Here is a 26,545-nt window from a genome sequence, read left to right as displayed (position 1 = left end):
TCTTCTTTAAGAAATAGATTTCTCCTGATGGTCCAGCCATAAGCTGAGAGTGAATGTGTGGGTGAGAATGAGCTGAGAGCAGGTGGTGGAGGAGAACGGGGTTCATAATGTAACGTACTTGTTAACACCTGTCACAGGGTTCCCCCTCCAGCAAGCGGAGAAGCCCTTTGCTGCAGCCAATTATCGAGGGCGAAACAGCTTCCTTCTTCAAGGAGATAAAGGTGAAGACCTCCAGCTGCTAACTAATTGCTCAGTTTGCATCAATTTCCCCCTTATACCAATGAAAGAGAATGATTGATTGAATTTTTTTTTCCATCAGTGTTGATTTTTTTGCAGTGTCTTCCTGAAAAATCAGCTGCTTTAAGCCTCGCCTGTTCTGATCAAATTCTTCCCCTGTTGTAGATAAGACTACAGTATTTCCTTGGCTTTGTGTTCTTTCCCATCCTTCTCCTTCCCCCTCCACCTGCATATAATATATTTTATTTTGCTTTATCACAATTACCTTTGTACGTTGCTTTTTTCATGCCTTCCTCCTTTCTTTTTAATGACACTAACTTGTTTTGTGGTACTTTCTCTCACTCCAAAGCTCTGTGGCTTGCACACAGCACTGTGGCAGGAACGAGCTCTCACAAAACTAACACTCACACCTGGAGCCAACCAGGGCACTTACAGGATCCATACCTCCTCCCATTCACGTGCTTATTTTATCCAGGGCTCTTTGTCACCACCTTATGAATGGTATTTCTAACCAAGTCACATGAGGATGGAAGTAAGAACAACTCAGTTCTGTTAGTTAACGCTCGGTCAGATTTCTATGGCAGGATTGTTGTTTTTGTTTCTTATGCTGCTGTGGGGTAGTAATTCTTGGTGGTGAAGACTGCTATGATGCGGGGCCGCCTTCCCCTGAGAAGAAGGGAAGTCCAACAGTTGACCAGGACACACAGTGTGGAGCTGGCCTCTGGTTTGCTTTCATTACCCTTGCAATGTAACAGGGGGAAAAAAGTGCTTCAGCACACTTGGGTCACTTACCCGTTATCCAGCCAGAGTTTGGTTAATGGTGTAAATACTGCAGACCTAGACATCCAAGGTGATTTGATTATTGGGCAGTTACAGTGGATTGTATATTAATGGACTATTCAAGGCACATATTCATTAAAACCAGATTGCAGACTGAAGATGTTCATCTGCTGTTTGGAAGACGGTTAATCACCACTGAGCTCTCAGTATTTTCTAGATAACTGCTGGATCAAATCTGCAAGTGATCTGGTGTGGGGTGGTTTTGTATTTTTCTTTTAGAGTGCCTTCTATTTTTCACCTGTGCTTGCACCCAGAGTCAAAACTACAGCTACCCATTATGGTGATCTCTGGTGATCTCTGATGATGAGCATGGCTGGTGCTGTGCCAGGGCAGCATGGCACCTGCTCAGCTGTGTCCTGCAGGGAATACAAACCTTGAGGCATTTCTGACTGAAGATCAGGGTGACAGCCTTAAGCCTGTTAACACTTACGTGCCTATTAACGCTTAAATGGGGCCCTGTGAAGCTGCTGTGGCAGCTTGGCACTGAACTACACTCAGAACTAAAGAGAGGAAATTGCCAAAAGGCCCCAAAACTTACCCCTGCATAGGTCCACTACGGGCAGAGCACTAGCTATCTTGACAAGCTCCTGCCACTGTCAGGTTTTTTGATTTTGGGGGTTTTTTTGAAGCATTTGGGAGAGTTGGATAAAAGCTTGAAAAGTGATTTGAGGTGAAACCTTAACAAATGTTTGGGTACAATATCTTGAATATTGTCTGTGTTGAAAAAATCACTGGGAAACTTGCTTGCTTGCTGGGTGTGCTGATGCTGGGATACTCTGGAGATTTTATATTTGTAACTCTGGAAAATATACACTCCTTTGTTTTAAAGAGCAGAATGCTTTAAGAGGTCTTGTGACAGCCAGATGTAGTGTTTTGGCACTGAGGTCTAAACAAGTGAAATTTCTACACTTTCTTTTCCTCCCTTGGGCTTCTATTGGCAGGAGGCTCACTCCCAGGCTCTGGGCCAGAGCAGTCCTTGCTCGCTCGGGCAGCGCGCTGGTGCCCTGATGAGGCAAGTGAGACAGGCTCGTGGGCATCTGTGGGGAAGAGGCTGCTGCCAGATTTACAGATTCAAGGTACACCTTGCGTCTGTCCTCAGGAGCAGTTTGTCACACTGCTTGTGAAAATTGTCCCTTTCCTTTCTCTCCAGAAGGGAATCCAGAAGCAACTTGCTGTTCCAGTAAAGGGCACGGGAGCTTCTCCTTTGGTTCCAGAGAGATTCCGCTAAAATAAATCATACCAATTTTAATGTTTATACTGACTTAGCAAACCTTCCTCCGTGCTGCAGCAGAATCGGCGTTCTCCTGCTTCAGTCCTAGCTGCCCTTACCCGGCAGGGCAGGACAGCGTGCTTGGGGACTGGCAAATGGCAGTGAGCAATGGCCTCCCTTCCTCAGCCCAGCCTGAATTTGTTTCCAGGGTTTAAGGACAGTACGTGACTGCTGTTTTGTGCCTTCTGTTTAAGCTATATAATTTACATCTGGAGAAATTAGGTCTTACCTAATCATATGCTAAATATTGCTTTAACTTCCACAAGTTCCCTGCAGATTTTCCTGAGATGTTTTCAAACTTCTCTGTATCTTTTATTATAATTATTAGTCACAACTTCTCTCCAGCTCATCTTTTTTTCATCCTCAAGCCTCCATCTTGGTTGTAACTCTCAGCCTGTGGCTTTGCATTGCATTTTCATGGCCTAGAGCTTTAACATAAAAAGGAAACTCTGGGCAAACTCTGATTTCATGTTAACGTATGCATTTATAAATCTTGACTTTGAGGATTTAATGGGACTATGCCAGGTCCTAGTGTTACTTTCTCCCCTTTTGCTTGAAATGTGGGAGCAATCTCTTAGGAATAATTGAACTATTCACAAGGAATTGCATGAAAAAAAGTAAAGAAAATGGCTTCTTTTGATCCCAGTGCAACAATATGTTTTTGCATACACTTGAAGACTTCAGTGATATTAGCCCTCAAAAGCTTTTAAAGATATGCGTGTGCTTAGATCCTTCCTGGCTAGAGTTACATGGTTGTAAAATAAATATATATACACATACATACATATTTAAAAGACTTACTGTCCATGCTGACATTTATTACCTTCCTCTAATGCTCATGCCTCATTCCTTATATTAAGGTTGAAAACTGCCTTCTAGAAATGTCTGTGTAAGTAAGAGAAAACTGGGCCCTGTTCCCTGAAAATCCAGATTATTTCTGGACAGTATTGCAGGACAAGCCCTACATTTGAGAATGCTATGAATTAGCAAGTACCAAGTGCAGCCAGAAGCTTCCAAATCTTGTGCCTATAAATTTTGCAAAATATTTGAAGACAATTAATTCATCGGTGTACTTTATTAATTGCACTCAGCAGAGTGTTTCCACTCCAGTTTTTAATGTATTCCAGCTAAATGGTGCAGAACTGATGTCAGGAACATGTTAGCAACAGCAGTCCTTTTACAGTCAATCACATCCCACACTTTGGGCCGCTGAAAGACTGATCTGAGCTCATTGATATCACTGTACGAACACTTGAGGTCTTGAATTCAGCCGTTAGAGAGAGCTGTTGAGCTGCATCTATTGAGAGAATATTTCGCATTTTAACCTGGCAATCTGTATGCTGCCAGGTGTATTTGTAGGGAAATGTAGAGGATGGCGGGTATGCTTTATGCCGTGCGCTAAATGGCTGTAAGTGGTTTTAGTTACATCAGAATACATAAATTAAACAAAGCAACAGGTTGTGAAGAGCCCCAGGTATCTTTTCACTGAGTTTTGTTGCCTTGGGTCTCATTAACCAATCTGAGTTGGCGGTCGCAGTTTCTCTGACATGCTTTGACTACAGGGTGTCTTACTGGTGGTCTTCTGGTGTCCTGTATTGCTTAGCAATTGAAGTGCTTGCTCTGCCTGTCCACTTTTCATGTCTGTTCCCCAGTGCATGTGGTGAAAGGAGGTGCCTGTCTCTAAGAAGGGAAGCAGTAACCTGTTTTGTTACGGGGGTGCTCTGTCCCTCTCTGTAGGAGGAAGAGGAGGGGTCCGAGGAGGACAGCAATGTGAAGCCAGATTTGACAATTACCATGAAAACAGATTTCAACGTGCGTAGCTTCTTGGATCAACTAGAAGATGATGCTGACGGCTTTGTTTCCCCGGTGGATGATAAGATGCCATCTAGGAGCAATCAGGATATGGGGCTTTCAAATCTCCATGAAGCATCCATGTACGTTGAATTCACAGGCAGCTTCAAAAAGTTATTTCTTGCTAAGATAGTATTTTATTTGTCAGAAAAGTGTCTAGATTCATTTTTTTTTCCATTTATGATCTGAGTCAGAAGTTTTTGTACTTTCTTTTTAAATGCAATAGACCCTCATATGAAATGGTTTGGGAAGAAACTTCTTTGTTCTGATGCTGATATTTCGCTTCTGTATCTTTGGATTCTAGCACTAAATAGTAGCTCCACTTCACCAGTGGCAAGCCTTTATCATGAAAACAACCCTGTAGTCTAGAAGGTTTTTCAGGTTTTGGAGAGGTCAAGTTGAACTAGCTTGGCTAGTTTCAAGCACCTAGGTCTGATGCAAATGCACGTAGGTTGTAGCCTTAAGTCATGACCATTGAAGCTTGATCCTATAAAAGTTACCAAAACCAGACCCATCTTCAGCAAGTAAGTTAGTGGTGAATTGTGAAATGCACACTTGACCTCCTTAGAGGCTTCAGCTTAAGTGTATGATCGTTTTGCTGAACTAAATTCAGAGCTTTTTGTTGCAAGTAACATCAGGTTGCCAGAGCTGCTTGCAGGAGCGGCTCCACTGCTTGGCATACGTACAACCATACATTTGTAGATATACTGTGTTTCCTGTTGTAATTGTATACATGTGTATAATCTTGTTTATATTTAAACCCAACAGCCCTGAACTCTTAGAGCAGCTCCAAGAAGTCAGGGAAGAGAAAAAGAGAATCAGAAAAAAATTGAGAGACTTTGAAGATAATTTTTTCCGACAAAATGGAAGGTAATAATTTCTCAGCTGTTCTCTGTCCTTCAGCTACTTTTAATCTGTTTGGCATCTACAAAGACCTCCAAATATGGAAAGTTACCTGAATTCACTGTTACATATTTCTTCTTCATCATCATCATCAGTGTTTTACCCACATTCATTACAGTTGCCCATTAAAATGAATTCCTCCCCCCCCCGCCCTCACCCCCCGCCAAAGAACTTCAGGGACCACAGCCTCTTTGAAAGCTTTGTCTTGGAACAAGCAGTGGGAAGCAGAAGTACAGATTGTGAAAATCCATCTGCCTCTAGCACATCTGACAGGAATGATAGAAGAGTTTCTCAGTGATAGAATAATTGGGGTTTTTCCTAATGATGTATGTATAGATTTCTGTCCTGTTCTTGCTTGTCTGTGAGTTTAACAAGTATTTCTGCTTTAGTGTAGCTGCATTTATTGTTTTCAGAAACTGTCCCTCATTAATGAGCTGATAGAATATTTTAATATATTTATACTCTTAAATTATCTTGTTAGTTTCTTGCCACCAGCCATCATCCTTAGAGGTTCTTGTAAAATCACTGAAAACGTAAGTTTCTTTTAAGCCAAGAGAAATCTGATCAAATATCATCTTTCTTTTCACAAGTGTGCCTGTTCATGTCAGTGCTGTGGTGCCAAGCCTGGGGAAGCTGCATTTTATTTTGCCATGCCAGCAGGCTGACATTCAGATGTCTCCTGAAATATTTTTCAGCTGTTGTGTAGAGGCTGGCAATCTCAGAAGCAGGGCATGCTTCAAGTAAGGTTTTGCATTTGGAACCATGGGATTGTGCTCAGCCTCAATGTGCTATGCAGGCATCCCATGCTTTGTTCGAGCTGTTTGTTTGCCTCTCCTTTTTTTTTTTTTTTCTCCCTCTCAAAGGATAAAAGTTTTGATTTTGTTCTCTGATGGGGAGTGGAGGAGAGGAGGTGCTTTGTAGGTCTTGTTGGGGGACAGAGGGAGGCTGCTGAGGTAAGGTGTCCTGTTATAGAAATCCTCATGATCTGCTTTTACTCCCACTAGGAACGTGCAGAAAGAAGACCGCACTCCTATGGCTGAAGAATACAATGAATACAAGCAGATTAAGGCCAAGCTGAGGCTGCTGGAGGTCCTGATCAGTAAAAGAGATATTAGCTCCAAGATCATGTAAAGGAGGAATTTTTTTTTGCCAGTAAACGAAGAGAAGAGAGAGCACCAAATGGACAAATGCATGAAGTGGATGCAACGGGAGCCTGGCTGGGGAGAGCTGAGGAGCTCCCTGGGAACTGAAGGGCCATTCCCAGAGGCGGGCAGGGGAGGAAAGGTGGCTTTCCATCACTCTACACTTGCTGTTGCCCACTCTTTCTCCAGGCCTGATGCCCAAAATGGGGTTTGCCAGTGTAGGAGACATGACGCTGCGCTCAGTGACTTCACTGAAGGGATCTTTCTGTTTTGATTTGCTTACAGATCCTGTAATATTTAGAATATCAAAGCCAGCCATGCTGTTCTTTTTTCCCAGGGTATCATAGCAAGAGGCAAAGTAGGATGAATAGTGATTGAATCATCAAATGTCTGTTAAACTAAAGTAGAAGCTAAGTGCCCTGAGTGATCTCATCTGAAGGCACAGGTCAGATAGCACCAAGACTGTTCTCTTGTAGCTACAGTAAAGATTTGCCCAGACTTTTGACCTGACTGTTTGGAGTCCAGCATTTTCTGTTGCTCTAGATAAATGCTGTAAGAATCTCCCGGTTGTCATGCAGAGGTGGTGTGAGTTAACAGTTTTGCCTAGGCTTGAGCTGGGTTTTCTTCCCACTTTTTTGATGGCCAATTGGACTGAAGTAGAAGAAAGTACTTGCATCTGTTTGGGATAGCAAAGAAAATGAGCAGTGCAGCAAGGCTCTTGCTGGCTTGTTCCGCTTGGGAGGTCATACTGTAACGTTATGACCATGTCTAGGCAACTGGGAGGATAAGAGGTTTTAAAAGCTTTAAGTCAGAATCCCTTGGGATTTTGGTAGCTGATCAGTTAAATGTCTGGTGTCGAGTATCTGGAAGATACCTGGAAGACCCACTGCATTAGTACGTGTGCTTCATCATCCAATACAGATGTAAGAGTCCTAGCTGAACAGTCCATGTGGGTGTCATACATACTTGCTAGCCTAAATATTGTTCACCATCAATCAGACTAAGTGGGCTGATTGATGGTGAACAATGACACTGTGATGGTGGCAACAGAGGATGGTCTTTTCTTCCCGGTGCGTATTGGTGGTACACCAGCGCAGAGGATACTGCTGGGAACTGAAAGCCTAGAGCAATGCTCTGCCTATGGAAAGGGCCCGTGTCTCAGGTCCAGGTTTTGACAATTCAACATTTTCAAACTGCTATATGAGTTTCAGAAAAGAAAGTCCTGGGACACCTGATTCAGGTGCTCATGTCAGATGCTGCCTGAAGGAATGAAAGGTGGCGAGTTCAGGAATGCACCAAGTACCTGAGGGCTCACAGTTCTGCAGTCCGGGGCCACCTGGGCTCACTCTCCCACTCCAGAGGCTTGTGCACACCAACTCGCCCTGCCCCAAGCTAGGGCTTGACCCTGATGTGCCAGGGAGAGCATTTCTGTAATACTTTCTTCTGCATTGATCCCCCAGGGAGCTGATGTGCAGAAGCCAAATGGCTGAGATCCAATGCAGTGCCAGTTGTCGTAGCCAGGCCTCACAGAAGTCACGCTGGAGGAGGCAAGAAGAGGACCCCAGAGCAAGTGGGCTCACAAATAGATATATTTGAGCTGTGGTGCTTAGACTTATCCCCTTCGACTTGCTCTATGTCCTGTGTTAAATCTTGCCAGAACTGATGCTGGGGGTGTTCTGGTCTCTTCAGAATCCCGTAAACACTTCAAAAGGCAACCTTCTCCCAGTGGGTTTGCACATTCCCATTACTGGTCTGGATGGGTAAGGCAGTGACATGCATTAGTGAGTGAAAGCACTTAGGAGGGAGACTGCCAGGTTGGTGGTTTGTTTTTTTTTTTTTAACTGCGAACTGCCCTTTCTATATAAAATTAGGGAAAACTGAATTTTATATTTACAGAGTCCAAAGGACTTGGCTTGCTGACCTGGGGCTTGCGTTTTCAGAGATGTTGAGTTTCCATTGCTTGAGAAATGTGGGGCTCTGCCTCTGCAAAACTGGTCCTTTGAGTGTGTTAACTGGGCTGACAAATGGGCTGAAAACTGCTTTTGAGGATGTTTGGCTGAAAGGGAAGCCTGAGCAGGGTAAATCCCTGTCTGAACACAGGGCAGCCCAGGAAAACAGAGCTGTGCCTTTGTCCTTCAGCCTGCTTTTAGGGGCTCTTCCACTCAGAGTCCATAGTCAGCTCTCCCTAGTTATTTTAGTTACAGCAGCTGAGCCAAACTGGCTGTGGTGCCACTCTGCTAGTAAAAGTGTGGGATGAGAAAGGATGTTGGCAAAAAAGTCCTTAGCGCCGGCTCAGTTTGGTATTGTTCAGGCCCAGTTCAGCAAAGCAGAAGCACGCGTGGTGAGCGTGTGCCTCAGGCTGGTCTGCCTTTGGGATTTTGCTGAGTTAGGATGGACTAAAGCTTGGGCGCTTCACTGGATCCGGGCCTGGACAAGAGAAGCAGTTTCTGCCCTTTCTTCATAGTCACCCATTTTTCCAGTGGGCCAAGGCTTCCCAGGAGTATGTTTTCTCTGCTTATTTTTAAAAGCCTGTTTGCACTGTGTACTGATAAATTATCTGTTTTGCTGGGTTTTGCCCCTGACAAATCTTGATAAATGATATGTAGGGAACAGTCCATTTTATTTTTAAACTGATGAGATGATTGTAGCATTTTCTGATGCTTAGTTACCGCTGTTTACATGGTTATTGCTAGAATTTCAGATAGTTTATATGAAATGTAAGTACAATTATGCACTTTAGAGAGTTTATATTTTTGAACTTTGAAAGCTAAAAGTAACAAAACCTGTTAACTGAGATAGATTGTACATTAAAAGAAAAAAAACACGCTTAGCCATCTCTCTTTTTACACTGTTCAAGTCCTTCCCTGTGGCAAAAAAACACCCAAACCAAACATCATCTGGCTAGTTGCAAAGGGAACTGCTAGGAAAGACCATCATCATAGAGAAGCAAATTTTAAAATTCCAGTCCTGGAAAGACACGTACAAAGGCCCAACTCTTTGTGTCCTGGGTTTGCAGATGCTGTGACTCCCCTGTCCCAGCCTGCACAGGAGGAGGGCTCCAACACCTGGGCACTAAAATGTTGTCTTTGTGTCTCCCACAGCTGATTTGACTTCCCACTAACCACAAATAGCCAGGAACAGTGTTTGCCCTGCCACCCTCCTCCAAGTCAATCCAAGCATCATCTGTGCGTTTTGTTTGATGATTTGTCTATGCTGACATCTATGGCTATTGACTGGAGAATATTAAATACAAGACTGTGTTTTTAAAAGGTGTGAAGTACTGTACAAAAAAAAAAAATCTACTTTATGTGCTATAAATAAGCTGTTAGTATAAGACAACCTGTTTCCATGTCAGTAGAACAAGCTGGCTGCTGTAGGATGGCAGTACGGTCTGTTGGGCTTCCCATCCGCTGAGGCCATTTCAGACACACATGTCTGTCTGTATGTTACCACGTTGTGGTATAATAAATTGTTGCAGTTTATTTAAATTATGACGATGGATAGGTTGTGGACAAAGTAAGATTGCAAGAGTTAACACTAGAGGAAAAACTTGTCATTCTTACAAGTTGCATCTGGTTTTACTCTGTTTACTCCCGAGTAAACAGTAAAATAATGGATGTTTATGTTAAAGGCAGTGAAATTAAAGCATCTTACCTTTTAATCATTCTGCTAAGAAATCAGTTGTTATTCCTGGTATGTGCAGGTTTCAGAGGGTAAGTGCTGCCAGATGTCCCCCAGCCTGAGGTGCTTCCCGAGTCCTCTGGGGAGGTGTTGTTTGCAAATCGGTGGCACATGCTCGAAACAAGCTGCGGGAGCCAGGCTGTAGCCTGTGGCTTGGGGCTGTGCCGGCTGCTGGCCCAGCGCAGGGGTTGAAGTGCTGGCTGGTCAGCCAGGCCCTCCCGGGGCTGCGCTGGTGCCCTTGCCACCGGTGGCCCTCGCTGGCTGGTGGCAGCTGTGCAGAAGCACGGCTGCCGGAGGCTGGACACCCGGCGTGGGGTTTGTCACGCTGAGACCAGCTGGTGCTTGGTGTACACACGGGGTGCGGAGTTGCGCGTAGCTTGGTCTTCAGCTTCCTTCAGCTTCACTGGTTCTCTTTCCCGTCTCCTGGGGAAGGGAGCCAAGGACTTCTGGCTGTTGGGTGAAATCCTGGCCCTACTGAAAGCAAGTGTTGCTGTTGGGTTTGCAGTAGTGGGCAACTGCACTTCAGCATTTCTTTTTTTAAAGAAAGAAGTAATGAGGTTAGCCCAGCCTCAGCTGGTGGTGACAAACTCCTCCTCTTCCTTACCACTTTGGGGCTGGGGGAAGGGACTGAAATTGTTACAGACTGAGTCAAACCCACAGCTCTAGTAAGTGTGACAGAGCGGGCCTGGTGTTGGTGCTCGCTAAATTAGGTTTGCTCATGTTCATCACTTGCAATGGCTACATCGGAGAGAGGCAACAAGCAGAGCTGCAAAATGAGAGCGAGCCAGGCTGATGGCTAAGCAGGATTTCCTGGTTGCCTCCTGTGTCTCCTTCAGGGGGTTACAGAGGTAGTGTTGCCTTTGGCCAGCATAGTGTGCAGTGGCTAAGGCCCTTTGCTTGGAGGGTGAGATGTACATCAGCTCTGAGAGTCCAACAGTGACCAGACCCCCCCCCGCCCGCCCCCCCCCCACTCCAGCCCTGAGTGACTTGGGGTCCCGCAGTACAAAGACTCATGGAAAACTTGTAAAAAAAAAAAAAAAAAAAAATCTCTTGCCCTTGGAGATGGGAGTTGGGTCTCACCAACCTGTACGGTCACTCACAGCAGTTGCTGGACCTTATATGATCAGAGTGAGCCTTGTGCCTCCCTGTGGACACCCACGTGCAGGGGTGAACCATCTCCTAGTACATGGATATGTTCATACGTCAAACAAGATATATTTATGCAACTAACAGTGCGTATGTTAATTTGGTTGGCATGCAGACACCAGTACCAGAGGTGGGATTGTTTGGTGCCTGACTGGGAAAAAAAAAAAAAAAAAAAAAAAAATCAGTTTTCCACACTGCATTTGCTGTATAGAAGCAACTACATAGCTCTGATTGCATGACAGTGTATTCCACAGCTCATGGAACCTTAGCAAGTAAAGGCGCTGGTCTACATTTACATGATTTATGTAAGCAAGTTTAGTTCAACTCTAGGCCATCTTTTTTCATGTAAATGGATCGACAAACATCATGTGTACATTTTGGTACATTTTTTTATTTTGTATAAAGCAAGAAAATGAAACTATTTTTGACTGCAGGTGTTTGGTGACAGTTTTTGTTACGTGTGTGACACTGTTAAGGGTGGCCCAGCTCAGTACACAAGTGGCTGGGCAGCAGCAATGACCCTGCCCTTGTCCCAGCAGCCCCGAGCTGGCTCCCTCGCTCTTGGTCTTCTCCCCCAAGAGAGGACAAGTAGGGTTGGTGTTGCGCTCTTCGCCCCCCCCCTTGGGTTAAAGATCACATTGCCCCTGGATGAGGTGGCCAGGCAGGGCCTTAGCAGGGTCTGCAGACACATGTGCACGCTGGGGTACAGCTGCGCCCAGTGCTTGGACAGTCCTCAACAGCCCTGGCCACAGCAGCCTTCTCTTCCTCCTCCTCCTCCCCAGCTGCTAGTAGAAAATAGATGTGTGTGCACATGTGATGTATAACTTTGTATATACACACACTTTGCACATATGTGTTATGTAAAAAAGTATACATGCTTCTCTGTATAATGTAACACCTGTGTATCTATAACACATGCAATACACTGTACACACAAAACACTATATACAAAATATATTTTAAATAGACTATTATACAACTATATACTTTACACAATTATCCAACACAGATCACACAGTAAAGTATATACATTATATTGTGTTTATAGAGACAGTAGATATAGGGTATGTGCATATACCTATATGTACATAACGATCCATCCATATATATATATATATATATACACACACATGTGTAATACATGTGTCTAACTATATGTATTTATATTTTCCATGGAGGCAGGGAAGTATTTTACTTTGTTCTTAAATAAACTTTCTGATAGAAAATTCCTCTCCCTGTCCAGCATTGGAGCAGTGCCACCCTTTGCCACCACATGCTCACCTGTGCTGTGACAGCCATTTTCCCCGCAGCCCCGCTGCGTTTTGAGTCAAGTGTTTTCATTTCGTTCCAGCTTGCCCATCTTGCTGATTGATAGAACACAAATACACTGAATACATATTTTTAGTTTGATGATAAGATTTATTTGTAGGTGTAACAGATGCAGCACCATAAGTGACATTAATTACAAATTACATTGCGAACATATATATGTATGTTTATTTATATATATACATATATACACACACAAAACATATATATATATATATATATGCACAGTACCTCATTATTAATCCTACCTAGATGCTGTGTGTTTACCTGCACAGCTAAGGGAAAGAGAGCAGCGCCTTTCCTTCAGGAGTTCAGGAAAATTGAAGCCATAAGCCCACATGATCAAAATCCTGTATTAAGCCAGCAAATTAACTGTATTTGCACACACTAATGATGTCGCACAGTGCTGGGGAGCCAGGCGAGCACCATGAGGCCGTGTCATTGCTGGCTGAATGCCCAGGCTGCAGCTCACAGCAGCTGACAAGCAGGTGCTGAGCACCCCCTCCCTGGGCCCATTTTGGGGTGAGGTGGGGGGGTTCCCCAAGCAAACGGGGCAACGGGCCCTCACGCCTAAGGGAGCGTCTCAGCCACCAAACTGCACCCTTGCCACAGACAGGCACGCACATGCACACACACAGACGCTGCACGCCCTGCTGCCTGCGAGGTGGGAGGAAAGGAGGAGAAATGCCAGGGATGTGGGGATGAAGGGATGGGGATGGATACACTCGGATCTGGTCTCAATTCCCAGTTCTTCCACAGAGGACTTGCCTGACTTAAGTGCAGCATTTGATCAAAGCGAGCGACCAGGAGACAGGCTGGGGTGCTCACCAGCAGCAGGGCCAAGGCAGAGGTAAGCAGCGCCCTTCTTCCAAGTGCTCAGAGGTACAGCGAGACCAGCGAGAGAGGCAGTACCTGTGCCTGGAGCAGCCCCTCCTTTGCTTCCTGACACAAAGGCAGCCACTCAGTCCGAATTAAACATCAAATTTATTGCATAATACTGTACTATGTACACACACATCGAAAATAAACATTTGATAGAATTGTATTTGTCTTCAATGCTGCATTAGAAAGAGGCTGGAGGGCTCTCAGTGTAGCCCACAGCTTGTCTTAAAAAAAAACCCGGAAGCCTAAAACCTTTTGTTACGAGGTGCAAAGTTCAATACTGTATATTGAACATGGTGCATGAATACTATGTCCTAATAACAAGTCAATGTCAAAACCACTCTAGGCTTAAAATGAGATTTACATCAAGACCTGAAAAATGGGGGGATAATTCAAACTTCATTTCCAGGGCGGGGGGGTGGCACTGGGGTGAAGAGGATAAAGGCTCTCCAGTCTTACAGGAGAGACTTAGGGAACGATTTTGCCTACTCGAGTCCTACTGTGCATTTCCAGTCTAATTCAAATAGATTGTTCTTTGGGGCCCCCAGCAAAACAGCTGTCAAGTGAAAGGGCTCCTCTCAAACAGCAAAATAAAGTAACCCTAACTGCAAAAATAAAACCAATCTCCAAACAGAGGGTTATCACTCAGATGTGGATCTCATGCTGCTTTCTTTTCCTCTGACCTGATGAGATTGGAGAGCTTGTACACACCTCGTATACTCACACACCCGCAGGCTCACACACGTGCACATTCACAGACACGTGACTCTCTGGAGAAAGGCGGCAGCAGTAAAAGCAGCTGCCTCACCTTGTATTGGAACAACAGGTCTGTTCGGGTGGAAAAATGGGGCTCAGCAAAGCTCACCCATCCAGCTTGTAGACTGGCCGAGATAGAAACACAACACAAGAGATGCAATCCAAGAAACCCGTTATCATAGGTAGGGTTTGTACTTCCACAAGCCTGAACACAAACCCCACTCCAGAGGAGTCTGAGGCTTCTTTAAGAAGACATTGCTTGGAAACAAAATTGGAGACAAGTGAGGAAAAACAAGCCAATCCCCCCACCCCCCCAACCCCTCATATTCTCCATGAGACATCCTGGTGCAAAAAGGCAGAGCATCATTAATACACTGCCCTGGGGGCCACAAATGACATCCCAGTCCAGTAGCATCCACCAAGGCCAAAGGGCAGAGAGAATATGTCCATCCAAAGCAAGCAAGAACCAGCTTGCACTTAAAAAGGGAGGAAAAAAGGGTGGGGGGAAACCACAGCTTTTCAAAAAGAAGATCACTATTTCATCCTCCATTTCCACCATAGCCCAAAAGCAAGGAACATCAAAATATTTAAACTGGATTAAAAGGAGAGGTAGGTTTGTGTGTGTAGGGGCAATAAAAGCAAACTATAAGGAATTGCTGGGAATTGGAGGGGAAACAACGAATCAGTTGCCCACTTGAACTGATTTTGTTCAGTCGATGAGAAAATTCAAAGCAATAGCCTCTCTCTGCTGGAGCCCCACAAAATGCTGGCAGCATCAGGCTGAAACTGCATCACCTCAATCTATTTTTATTATTATTATTAATTATATTTTCCCAAAAAATGTTTTGATCCATTCCCTTACAAAAATAAAGCCAAGCCCATTGTTTTCTTCCTCCATACCCAAGTGTCTGTGCCTCTTCCACACTGGTCAAGTCAAGCTAAGCTAAAGCCCTCATAGTGATCGATAGCTTGCACCAGCCGGGCGCTGAGGATCTCCTTGCTGCTGTACTTGGGCAGGTCCAGGAGGTTGTAGCAGGTGTGTGCCACGGGCAGGTACTGCTCCCCGCTGGCAGTGGACTGGATGACGATGCGCAGGCTGGACATGCCGTAGATGGGAATGCGGTCGCTGCCGGTCAGAAACACTACAGGGGAAGCAGAGGGAAGGTTGGACAGTTGGGGCAGGTGACCTCGCAACCAGGGCTGCACCTGAAGGCAAACTCCATTCCCACCCACACCACAGGACCCTGTCTGGAGGAGCAGAAACGCTGACTGAACTCCATGCAGGGCACGGCTGGCCTCACCAGGGAGGGGCAGGAGAGCAGAGGCAAGAAGCAAGGCCGTTGCTGGGTGTGAAGATGAGTAAATAAAGCGGCCCACAGCTCCTCCTTCCCTTAAAAGCTCCCTCTTATGGGGGAGTTACCCACAAAAGCCTCTGCTGTGAACCAGGACTCCCCGGGCCCTCTCTAGACAGCTGCCAACTTCAGCATGCAAGTTTTGGCCAAGCCATTTTTCCAGCTCAAACATGCAGGACAACTAGCTGCCTGCTCATTTCTTTGGGAGGGGGAAAAAACAACCTCACATGAAAACACTGGGCTTTATCTTTCCAGCAGTCACAGAATCACAGAGTGGCTGAGGTTGAAGGGACTTCTGGAGGTCCTCTAGGTCAACCCCCCCCGCCCAGGACTGTGTCCAGTTTTTTAGTATCTCCAAGGATGGAGACTCCACAACCTCTCCGGGCAACTGTGACAGTGCTTGGTCACCCTCACAGGAAAAAAGTGTTTCCTGACGTTCAGAGAGAACCCGTTGTGTTTCCGTTTGCACCCATCACCTCTGATCCTTTCACTGGGCATCACCAAAAAGAGCCTGGCTCTGTCCTCTTGGCACCCTCCCTTCAAGTATTTATATACACTGATGAAGTCCCCTGTGAGCCTTCTGCAGGCTGAACGGTCCCGTTACCCCTAAAAAGAGTACTGCAATGCCTGAAAGCTGAGCTTGCAGAAGAAGGAACCAGATTAACTATGGGCACTGGGGACTGCTACAAATTCACCACCTGGCAACGTGAACGGATGGATACTGCACTCCCTTGCGAGAGACTCCACTGGATCTTGCACTGCAGTTATCACCCAGTGACGTCGATGGCAAAAAGAAGCCAAGAGAGGGAGAAAACAGATTATCTGACTAGCAGATAACTCACAAGATAGCCATTCATGCTGGATATCTTCTCGCACTTAATGCTATGTGCCATAACCCTGGAGCTCTGCAGACACTCCCACCCGAGTCTTCAATTTCAGGAGACACTCTGCACCACTGCAAGATACTTACAGAGAAATTTCTTCTTCTTTTCCAAGGGAAATGCATGAAAAGTTTCCCAAAACATTCTCACAGTTGGGTGCGTCGCAGTGTAGTCTCCCTTGTAGACAGCGCTCTATTAAAAACCAAAAAGTCACATCATTTCATCTGGCACTCGAAAGCAAAGACTTAGCAGAACCCAGACCTGATCTCTTCTGGTATCTGACATCAGATCAATGTCCGACAGCTACGAAAGGGAGCACACGGTGGGTCATGGGCAATAGCACGGCTCAAAGACCCAGCAAAGGGTTCTCCTAGCAAGATGTAGAAGGCAGGCATGAGGCTTCTAGCTATTCATCTAATTACATGTGTCATGAGGAGTCCTGGAGTATCTGTTCACAGGCTGGACTCATGAACAGGATCATGTGTTCTGCACTGCAAAGCCACTTTCACTGCTGAGGCTGAGACAGAGCAAGTAACTTGCTAATATACGCATTTTGAGAGGATATAACTCTTACTCTGTGTCCAGACTCCCCTTTGAACCCTTGGCTGTGTACTTTTTGCCCTTGTGCAGTGCAGTGAGTTTTACTGTAGGTGAAGACCCTGACTTTGTCTCTTCCCTTCAGTCTTAGACTTCATCCCTAAAAACAGCAGATGAAACTTCTTTTCCCCTGTCCTTTCTCATCCTGAATTTCCTCCCTGAGCTTTATCAGCAGCAGGACAGCCCAGTAAGACACTCTCAATGTGAATGACAGCAAGGCGTACAAGGAGCATAAAAAAAAAAAAAGACATCTGTGGCTTATCACATCTCACGTCCCAGGCTAGTGCCCACCTCATGCAACTGCGCAATCCTGGTATTTACGAAAAAGAAAAATATGACAAAAAGGAAGCTTTACCTCCTCCAGTTCCTCCCAGTTGTAGTTACTGTTTCCAACTATCATGGCCCTGAGCTCTGTGGGCTGGAAGAGTTCCAGGACTTTCCCACCACACACTTTCAGGAAGCCAGTGGAAAAGGCCGTGTACCACTCATGGATGGAGACGTTGAAGATGTAATTTATGTAGGCTTCAACAAATTCTTCCCTAGTGCATTGAGAGAGAGTAGGCAAAGGAAAGCACTTTTAATCATGATTTTTAAAAATGCCTGAGCAGCAGCACTGCTAAGTTTTCTTGTTTCTGCCTGTGTCTTGCAAACATGAGTCCTAGACATGTTCAACCCACTGCCCTTCTCTCACTGAGCCGAGTCAGTGCAACACGGACAAAGTATTAGGCAGCAAGTACCACCATGTGTCTGCTTATTCCCTGGCAGTGGCAGCATGGGAGGTCCAGGCTCTATACTACCAGTAAACCCACCCAGTTGCCTTGCATCCAGTTGCCCACAGGGCCAGGAGGGAGCCAGAGGGACACCACGCACCGGGGAGGTGTCAGGAACAGAGCCCTCCTCCCTATGGAACCCATGGCCTGCACTGAGGTTGTGTTAACCAAATATCAGGATTCAGTCACCAGAGCAACACGTCCAGCCCCTGGCCCAGCTCCTGCAACTCTACGTTTAGGAAGTCCAGGAAATACCCTACAGCTCTTCTCGCTCCACAGGTGTCCCAGGTTACTCAGCACAGGGCTCTGTGCCCACCTGCAATGACCTCAGACTGCCAGGTTTCTGTGAGCAAGCACTCTGCTGGGGAAAGGCAACAGACAGTGCCCAGAGACTACCACTTCCAAAACCAAGAGCCTCACAGAGCCCTCGTTAGGTGAATTTTCATAGGCAGCTCCTGCTGACTCAGTCCCCCATAAGTCTTGCAAATGGTTCAGTACTTTAAGACAAAGCTGTAGCCTAGAGGCAGACAGAAAATCCTGCTCTGAAAAGTCTTGATCTGAAACTGCATGGCCAATTCCCTCCCTCCTGGCCCCAAAGAGAAAGGCACCAAAAGAAATCAAGAAACACCCCTCACTACAGAGCAAGAAAATAGTCTTAGAAAGCATGGAAGCCTCCTCTTCAGCCTTCACGCTCTGGTTAAATAAATACAGGACTGCTGCATTTGGAGTACGTGGCAAAGAGTCTCGTGACTCGTCTCAGAATGACAACCCTGTTTCACTTCAAGGGTTCCCAAGAACAGCATTAGAATGAAAACAACACTCTCTAGTCATTGGCAAGAAACCTGTGGCAGGCCCTGGCCAAACCCTGCCTCTGGATTTCATTAGGAGATAAGCATCTTTATTCTACTCTCTCTTTCCTGTTCTCAAAGCACTGTGATCTGAGTGCAACACTAGAATTTTGTTTGTGCAATGACTTAAAATATTTCCCCTGACTTTTTGGGTTTTCTGGGGGTTTTTTGTTGGTTGTTTTTTTACACCTGATCATAATGCACCAGCCAATGTGACAAACTGGGACATGGAACTATTCTGTGTGGGTGGAGGTGATCACTATGATCTTGTGGCAATTACAGAGACTTGGTGGGACGCCTCGCATGACTGGAATGTGGTCATGGATGGCTATGTCCTGTTCAGGAAAGACAGGCCGCTAAGGAGAGGTGGTGGAGTTGCTCTTTATGTGAGTGAGCAGCTAGAATGTATTGAGTTCTGTCCAGAGGCGGATCAGGAGCGAGTTGAGAGTTTGTGGGTGCGAATTAAGGGGCAGGCTGGCAGGGGTGATACTGTTGTGGGTGTCTATTACAGGCCACCGGATCAGGATGAGGACGGTGATGAGGCCTTCTACAGGCAGCTGAGAGCAGTCTCGCAATTACAGGGCCTGGTTGTTGTGGGGGATTTCAACTACCCTGATATTTGCTGGGAGGCCTACTCAGCCAGCCATCCTCAGTCCAGGAGGTTCCTCCAGTGCGTTGATGATAACTTTCTGATGCAAATGGTGGATGAGCCAACTAGGAGAGGAGCGCTGCTGGATCTGATCCTCACTAACAAGGAGGGTCTGGTTGAAGAGGTGAAGGTTGAGAGCAGCCTTGGTTGTAGCGACCATGAGATGGTAGAGTTCAGGATCTCATGTGGCAGGAACAGAATAGCTAGCAGAATCGCAACCCTGCACTTCAGGAGGGCCAACTTGGGCCTTTTCAAGCAATTGCTAGGGGAAATCCCATGGGACAGGGTACTAGAAGGTAAGGGGGCCCAAGATAGTTGGTTAGCATTCAAGGACTGCTTCTTCCGAGCTCAAGATCAGAGCATCCCAGCAGGCAGGAAGTCAAGGAAGGGTACCAGGAGACCTGCATGGTTGAACAGGGAACTGCTGGGCAAACTCAAGTGGAAGAAGAGGGTGTACAGATCATGGAAGGAGGGGCTGGCCACTTGGGAGGAATATAAGTCTGTTGTCAGAGGATGTAGGGAGGCAACTAGGAAAGCTAAGGCCTCCTTGGAATTAAACCTTGCAAGAGAGGTCAAGGACAACAGAAAGGGCTTCTTCAAATACATTGCAGGTAAAGCCAACACTAGAGGCAATGTAGGCCCACTGATGAATGAGGTGGGGGTCCTGGAGACAGAGGATAAAAAGAAGGCGGAGTTACTGAATGCCTTCTTTGCCTCTGTCTATACTGTTGGAGGCTGTCCTGAGGAGCCCCGGACCCCTGAGGCCTCAGAAGAAGTCAGGATAGAGGAGGAATCTGTCTTGGTTGATGAGGGCTGGGTCAGGGACCAATTAAGCAACCTGGACGTCCATAAATCCATGGGCCCTGATGGGATGCATCTGCGGGTGCTGAGGGAGCTGGCGGAAGTCATTGCTAGGCCACTCTCCATCATCTTTGCTAAGTCGTGGGCAACGGGAGAGGTGCCTGAGGACTGGAGGAAAGCGAATGTCACTCCAGTCTTCAAAAAGGGCAGGAAGGAGGACCCGGGTAACTATAGACCGGTCAGCCTCACCTCCATCCCCGGAAAGGTGATGGAGCAACTTGTTCTTGGTGCTGTCTCTAGGCACATCAAGGATAGGGGGATCATTAGGGGCACTCAGCATGGCTTCACCAAGGGGAAGTCTTGCTCAACCAACTTGATAGCCTTTTATGAGGATGTTACCCGGTGGATAGATGATGGTAAAGCTGTGGATGTGGTCTATCTCGATTTCAGTAAAGCGTTTGACACGGTCTCCCACAGCATCCTCGCAGCTAAACTGGGGAAGTGTGGTCTGGATGATTGGGTAGTGAGGTGGATTGTGAACTGGCTGAAGGAAAGAAGCCAGAGAGTGGTGGTCAATGGGACAGAGTCCAGTTGGAGGCCTGTGTCTAGCGGAGTTCCGCAAGGGTCGGTTCTGGGACCAGTTCTATTCAATATATTCATTAATGACTTGGATGAGGGATTAGAGTGCACTGTCAGCAAGTTCGCTGATGACACAAAACTGGGAGGAGTGGCTGACACACCGGAAGGCTGCGCAGCCATTCAGAGAGACCTGGACAGGCTGGAGAGTTGGGCGGGGAGAAATTTAATGAAATATAACAAGGGCAAGTGTAGAGTCCTGCATCTGGGCAAGAACAACCCCATGTACCAGTACAAGTTGGGGGCAGACCTGTTGGAGACCAGCGTAGGGGAAAGGGACCTGGGGGTCCTAGTGGAGAACAGGATGACCATGAGCCAGCAGTGTGCCCTTGTGGCCAAGAAGGCCAATGGCATCCTGGGGTGTATTAGAAGGGGTGTGGTCAGCAGGTCGAGAGAGGTTCTCCTCCCCCTCTACTCTGCCCTGGTGAGGCCGCATCTGGAGTATTGTGTCCAGTTCTGGGCCCCTCAGTTCAAGAAGGACAGGGAACTGCTAGAGAGAGTCCAGCGCAGAGCCACGAAGATGATTAAGGGAGTGGAACATCTCCCTTATGAGGAGAGGCTGAGGGAGCTGGGTCTCTTTAGCTTGGAGAAGAGGAGACGGAGGGGTGACCTCATTAATGTTTATAAATATGTAAAGGGTAAGTGTCAAGAGGATGGAGCCAGGCTCTTCTCAGTGACATCCCTTGACAGGATAAGGGGCAATGGGTGCAAGCTGGAGCACAGGAGGTTCCACTTAAATTTGAGGAAAAACTTCTTTAAGGTGAGGGTGACTGAACACTGGAACAGGCTGCCCAGAGAGGTTGTGGAGTCTCCTTCTCTGGAGACATTCAAAACCCGCCTGGACGCGTTCCTGTGTGATATGGTCTAGGCAATCCTGCCCCGGCAGGGGGATTGGACTAGATGATCTTTCGAGGTCCCTTCCAATCCCTAACATTCTGTGATTCTGTGATTCTGTGATTTTCACCTGACATTCGAGAGCAGCTCACATCTGCACTCAGAGGATAAGCAGATTAGGGAACACCACAGAATCTGGTATCTCAGTCTCTAGCTGAGGAGGTCACAACTGAAAGAAATACTCTGACCTTTTGGTGGAGGAATTCTCAATGCATATGCTATGTAAAAGCAGCGAGGGATGGGTAAGAAAGTAAAAAAGAAAAATAAGCAGCAGACTGACAAATATGAAAACTTAGAATAAGAAATCGTATAGCAAAGGGGGAGTTATTTTCCAGCGCATTTGTTTTATTGTCATTTTCCTGATATCACCTGAGCATTAGGGAAATCCAAGCTGATTAAGCACTTAACTGTTGCTCAATACCTCTCTGGCTGCTACAGTCTTGAACCCTTTATCAAGAACATTTTACATTGTGACACCCAATACGACCTCCAAAGGAGAAAGGGAAAATGCAATTTGTTTCCTACTTGGCATTTTTCAGACCAAGCGATCCTGTGCATTCTTCAGTTCCCCGTGAACCTTCCCCAAGCAGGAAGAGCAGTGCCCAAAGACACACACACGGCAAACTCCTCAGGCCAGGAGGGCAGCAAATTGGTCCCTGGCCTCTAAATGTAGGAGTGGAGGAAGTCATTAGGCACTGTAAAGTGGAGGAATTGACAGCCATGTCTAGACTTGGATTTAGAGGTTAGCTTGAGTTCAAAACTCTGGTCAAGACAAAGCAATCGCATTCTGGAATATGTTAAGCCAGTGCAGCCACAGACTAGCCTTTCTTCTTAAGGATTTGCTTCTCTTGTTACCTACCCTGACTTAATAAACAGCTGCAGGAGCTAACCTGGGTGCTCTTCCCAAACATTTGCTCAGCTAATATCTTTGTTCCTCCCCCTAGGCCAGTATGGCACACAGTAGAAAAATGGTCATTTTTGAGTGTACATGCCCAGTCTAAAAACCTAAAGGGTACTATCGCTGGCACCTTTACTTCACTGTCACAAGTGTAGATTAAACTCTCCTCTATTTACCTGAAGCCCATCTTCTCTTTGCAGGGAGATGGACTTACACTGCTCCATCTCCACACGGGTTTTGCATGGAAGCAGCTATTCAGCTGTAAAATTGCACCTTTTTGGGCAGTAGTAAAGTAGGCAAGAATGTAATACAGAGAAAGCTTTTGTTACAGCAATGGCTTTAGGCACAATCAGAACCCTTTTAAATAATCAGATTAATAGGAAATTACTTCATCTCCAAACTTGCCAGCAAGGTCTTCAGCAATCCTAGCACAAGCCCCTGACCATGCTGCTGACTAGTCACTGGATCACACTGTTTTGCCAGCAGAGAAAGAATTTGAACGTTGCTTCAAGTAACAAAAGGCATTTGTAGAAATCCAATTACAGGATTATAAGAAAATAGTTTGGGAGCTGGAAAAAAAAGGGGTGGAAATGGTAGCTGTGCTGGTAATAACTCACAGGTGTTCAGTCAAACAGAAAGGAATCTACGTACAGTAGGGCCTTATGGCTCTAAACAGGGATGGTGGTCCTCTATCAGGCACGCTCAAGGGAAAGTGTTTCTGGCTCCAGAATTAATAGTATAAACAAGTTTGCCAGGCTCAGCTTTGTTGGTCACGTACAGTTCCTCTCCAAACTATCAGGGAGATTAACCTTCAAGGGCCAAAATCGTGTTGCAATCGCTATTTACCATGAGAAAATTGCCAAGGGTCTACATGAAGGCCTTTCATAGGAAAGATGTCCCTCCAAAAGGGTGTGGGGCATTTTCCACACATCAGTGGAAAGATGATGAAAACTTGCTTTTTATTCAAATGCCACTGGCATCCAGTAACTTTTGAACAACCAGTCTTCAAATTTGTTCACAGTGACTTCTAATCCTCTCCCACATTTCACCTCAGCCAAATTTTCTGTGGCATTGCACCTGACTTCACCACAAGTATGAGTCCATCCCCACATATGCCCCACTTACCTATTGTCCTTCTGCACGAGAATTTTATCTCCATCTTCGATCAAGTTCTTCTGCTCTGTCACACCATAGTTTTCCCTGCAGATCTACACAAAACCAGAAAATTAATTTTACCAGAAGTACTTTTCAGCCATACGCCTGCAGAAAGATACAGGGCTCTCTTTCACAGCTAATGGCTGGCATGTGAAGTTGGGGGCGCAGAGAAAACAGTATATTGCAGAACATTTTTTCTCTGTTCCAAATGCCCTGCATGCTTCACCACCTTCCATCATTTACATTTACTGTAGGACTGCTATTAAGTCTAAATGCAAACTCAGAAAGGAAAAAAGTTATTCTTTTAGGTAAACTTCCTGTGGAAAAATCCCCAAGAGACTGATAACTAAAAAACTGTATTTAACTAAGCCTACATGCTCTGGCAATAAAAAGGACTCCCTTTATTATAATAGAAGCTCAATAGGTTAATTCATCCACTCTTACTGCAAGATGGCATCATCACAGCTTCCTGTTTTTGCCTGGCCTAGGATGGCACCAGTACAAACATATATTTTGTACATACAAAATTGGTCATATGGAGAAAATGCAAAAGGGTCAATTTTCAATTTGCCATACACAAAAGATGCTCAGATTTTGACATGCGAGATGAATTATTAATTTTGAGGTTTGAGATATCTGTTATTTATTCATTTCAAATTTTTAGCAAATGTATCTGTATGTCTTTATATATTATGCAGTATATAGCGCAAGAAAGAATAAGAATGTCCTTTTGTGTGAAAAGAGAATTTGGAGACAAATCTCTTGTGTTACTTCAAAGGTTTTTTTTTTTTTTTTTTTTACACAATCTGCATTACCATCATTATGGCTTCATTACCTCATCCTGAATTGCAGCTCTGACCTGCCTGAGACACAGTCAGACCCAGGTCTGACTCACTCCAGAGGCAAGTTTGATCTAAGAGACTTTCTGTGCTCTCATTTATGAAACAAGGAAATGGACAACGCTCTCCTAGTTCAGCAATGATTTTCTTCAGTGTGTAGCAGTTTTTCCTGGTACTTTGTTTTCACCCCAGGCAGACCCTGAATAGGGTCAAGAATCCAGATCAAGCTCAGGATGAACCCACCACTCACAACCTGTTAGAGCATCAGGACTGTAAAGCAGAGACATTGAAACAAGGAATTTACATGCCTTTACCCTGCCCGAGTCAGAGGAAAACACAGCTTGGAGAATCATGATGCCATATCTTCTAAATATTTGCATGTGATGAGGGACGTACCTGATACTCCAATGTACATCAAGACCGAACTCTTAATTTCGGGGAATCTCCACTGTGTAACAGAAACTATTGCATCTAGGTTACTAGCTAGAAAAAAAATTCTTTTATTGCCGTAGTAGCACAGGAAAGCTGACTACCTCAGCATGTCTCCTAGCAATAGCAACAAGCATTTTGTTTCTAAAAAAGTCTGACCAAGTACGCTCACTATAAATTTTTAAGTTGAAAAGTATTAATATTATGACAGGAAGGAAAATTCTAAATTGTGTTAGCATTTAAAGAATTGACTTAGTAATGTCAAAGCCTAACTTCCATTTTCAAGGAGGATTCAGGAATCTACGTAGGAAGTTGGCCACTGGCATGTAAGTCACATGCCACAGTGACAACAAGGCTATTTTGAAAACCACTCTGCTTAATCTACTTACTAGCTCAGTTTCCATGACCACATACAAAAGAACAAGGGAGCTGACAGCAAAGAATTTTAACATTTTAACATTAACATGGTGTATGTGCTACTGGCATAGTTTGGAATAAACTATAATACACATGAATAAGTAGATGGGCTTCAACTGCACCATAGTAATCACAGAGCTGATATGTTAAATGTAACTTACTGTAAAATTCAAGCAGAATGTCTCTTCTACATCTTCCCCAGGGTAATCTAAAAGTTGCTGAAGACTCCTACATGAAGGGTAGGGAAAGAATTGGAAAAAAAAAAATCAGAGATTCAAAAAGCCATACATCTAAAGAGGTAAAGAAATTCAGCAAATGTAAACAGCATCATACACCTGGGTAATAGGATTGCAAGAGAGAGAATCTCCGAGTCACCTGAAGGGGTAAGAAATACATACACCTCAAATAAAGAGATGCATTGTTAGAAGCAGGATAAATGCCAGTCCACACAAATTATCAATATAGTCCATACCTACCTAGTACATGGATCCCCTTTAATGATCCTGGCCTCAGAACAGAATTACATTTCTAGTTCTTAAGGAGTGCTAGATATTTATGCCATCACCACACAAAGGTCTGAGTGCACGGAGGAAGAGAGGGTGATGGATTTTATCTGTATTGCCACCATGTAGAAAATATTCTTCTCCTATCCCTCAAAATCCTGCTGCTGTCTTCCTGACATTTTACCTCGTTACCGTTAAATACAGCTGCAGCTTTGTGCAGATAAGCCAGACTGCAACTCAGAAGAAAAAAGACGACAGCAGTCAGCCAGTGGGATCTTAACCTCTCAGTGTCAGAGGGAACCAATATCCCCATGCTAGGCAGAAAAGATTCAATATGCCATTTAGACCTTCACTCCATTCAACTCCCTTCTTTCTGGCATGGGAGCAGGTCAGTTACGTTGGTTCAAGAATGGGACAGTTCATATCCTACACACAGTTCCCGTCCCGGACTGCATCCCCGACATGCAGTAGATCTGCTTGCAGGCTTGGGGGAAAAGGCTGAGGCTAGGATCTGGGGTCATGCATGCAGTCACACAGTGGAGGGACAGGTCCCCACCACTGTTTTCAAAGGAGTGTGGTAGGTATCTTTTGCCTGTATTGATATCCAGTTTCTGGGGGTCGGAAGGTGAGTACAGAGGTTAGAGCCCAAGCAGATGGATCTGATAGCTTGTGGGAGAGAAGTCTTACATGAAATTCACCACCAGTGTCTGTACTTTGCCAGGACCACAGCCCCCCAAATTAATCAGTTGCTCAAAAGGATCAGGAGGTGTTTTATTGAACAGCTTCTACCCAGTCTGGCATTTCTTGTTCTCAGATGGATAGTCTCCCTTCCCAGAAGG

General features: G+C 45.4%; 2 protein-coding genes across 11 annotated transcripts in view; one reads left to right on the top strand and one right to left on the bottom strand.

Annotated features, from left to right (window-relative positions):
- The window catches only part of FAM13A (family with sequence similarity 13 member A), a 136,502-nt gene extending 126,598 nt beyond the window's left edge, over nucleotides 1-9,904 (top strand). For all 4 annotated transcript variants that reach the window (XM_068402928.1, XM_068402929.1, XM_068402930.1 and 1 more), the window contains 4 exons: nucleotides 138-221; nucleotides 4,085-4,281; nucleotides 4,967-5,068; nucleotides 6,106-9,904. In XM_068402928.1, coding sequence (XP_068259029.1) covers nucleotides 138-221; nucleotides 4,085-4,281; nucleotides 4,967-5,068; nucleotides 6,106-6,232 — 510 coding nt within the window. In that variant the 3' untranslated portion in view covers nucleotides 6,233-9,904. The remainder of the gene's footprint in view (nucleotides 1-137; nucleotides 222-4,084; nucleotides 4,282-4,966; nucleotides 5,069-6,105) is intronic.
- A 2,564-nt stretch (nucleotides 9,905-12,468) lies between these two features.
- HERC3 (HECT and RLD domain containing E3 ubiquitin protein ligase 3) overlaps nucleotides 12,469-26,545 on the bottom strand; it is a 63,248-nt gene continuing 49,171 nt past the window's right edge. For all 7 annotated transcript variants that reach the window (XM_068402737.1, XM_068402736.1, XM_068402742.1 and 4 more), the window contains 5 exons: nucleotides 25,365-25,431; nucleotides 23,489-23,571; nucleotides 17,223-17,406; nucleotides 16,360-16,462; nucleotides 12,469-15,179 (listed from right to left, as the gene is read on the bottom strand). In XM_068402737.1, coding sequence (XP_068258838.1) covers nucleotides 14,971-15,179; nucleotides 16,360-16,462; nucleotides 17,223-17,406; nucleotides 23,489-23,571; nucleotides 25,365-25,431 — 646 coding nt within the window. In that variant the 3' untranslated portion in view covers nucleotides 12,469-14,970. The remainder of the gene's footprint in view (nucleotides 15,180-16,359; nucleotides 16,463-17,222; nucleotides 17,407-23,488; nucleotides 23,572-25,364; nucleotides 25,432-26,545) is intronic.

Source organism: Nyctibius grandis, chromosome 6 (genome assembly GCF_013368605.1).
Source record: "Nyctibius grandis isolate bNycGra1 chromosome 6, bNycGra1.pri, whole genome shotgun sequence".
NCBI classification, from domain to species: domain Eukaryota; kingdom Metazoa; phylum Chordata; class Aves; order Nyctibiiformes; family Nyctibiidae; genus Nyctibius; species Nyctibius grandis.
The sequence above is the reverse complement of the archived record's forward strand: the minus strand, read 5'-3'. Positions and strand labels throughout refer to the sequence as shown.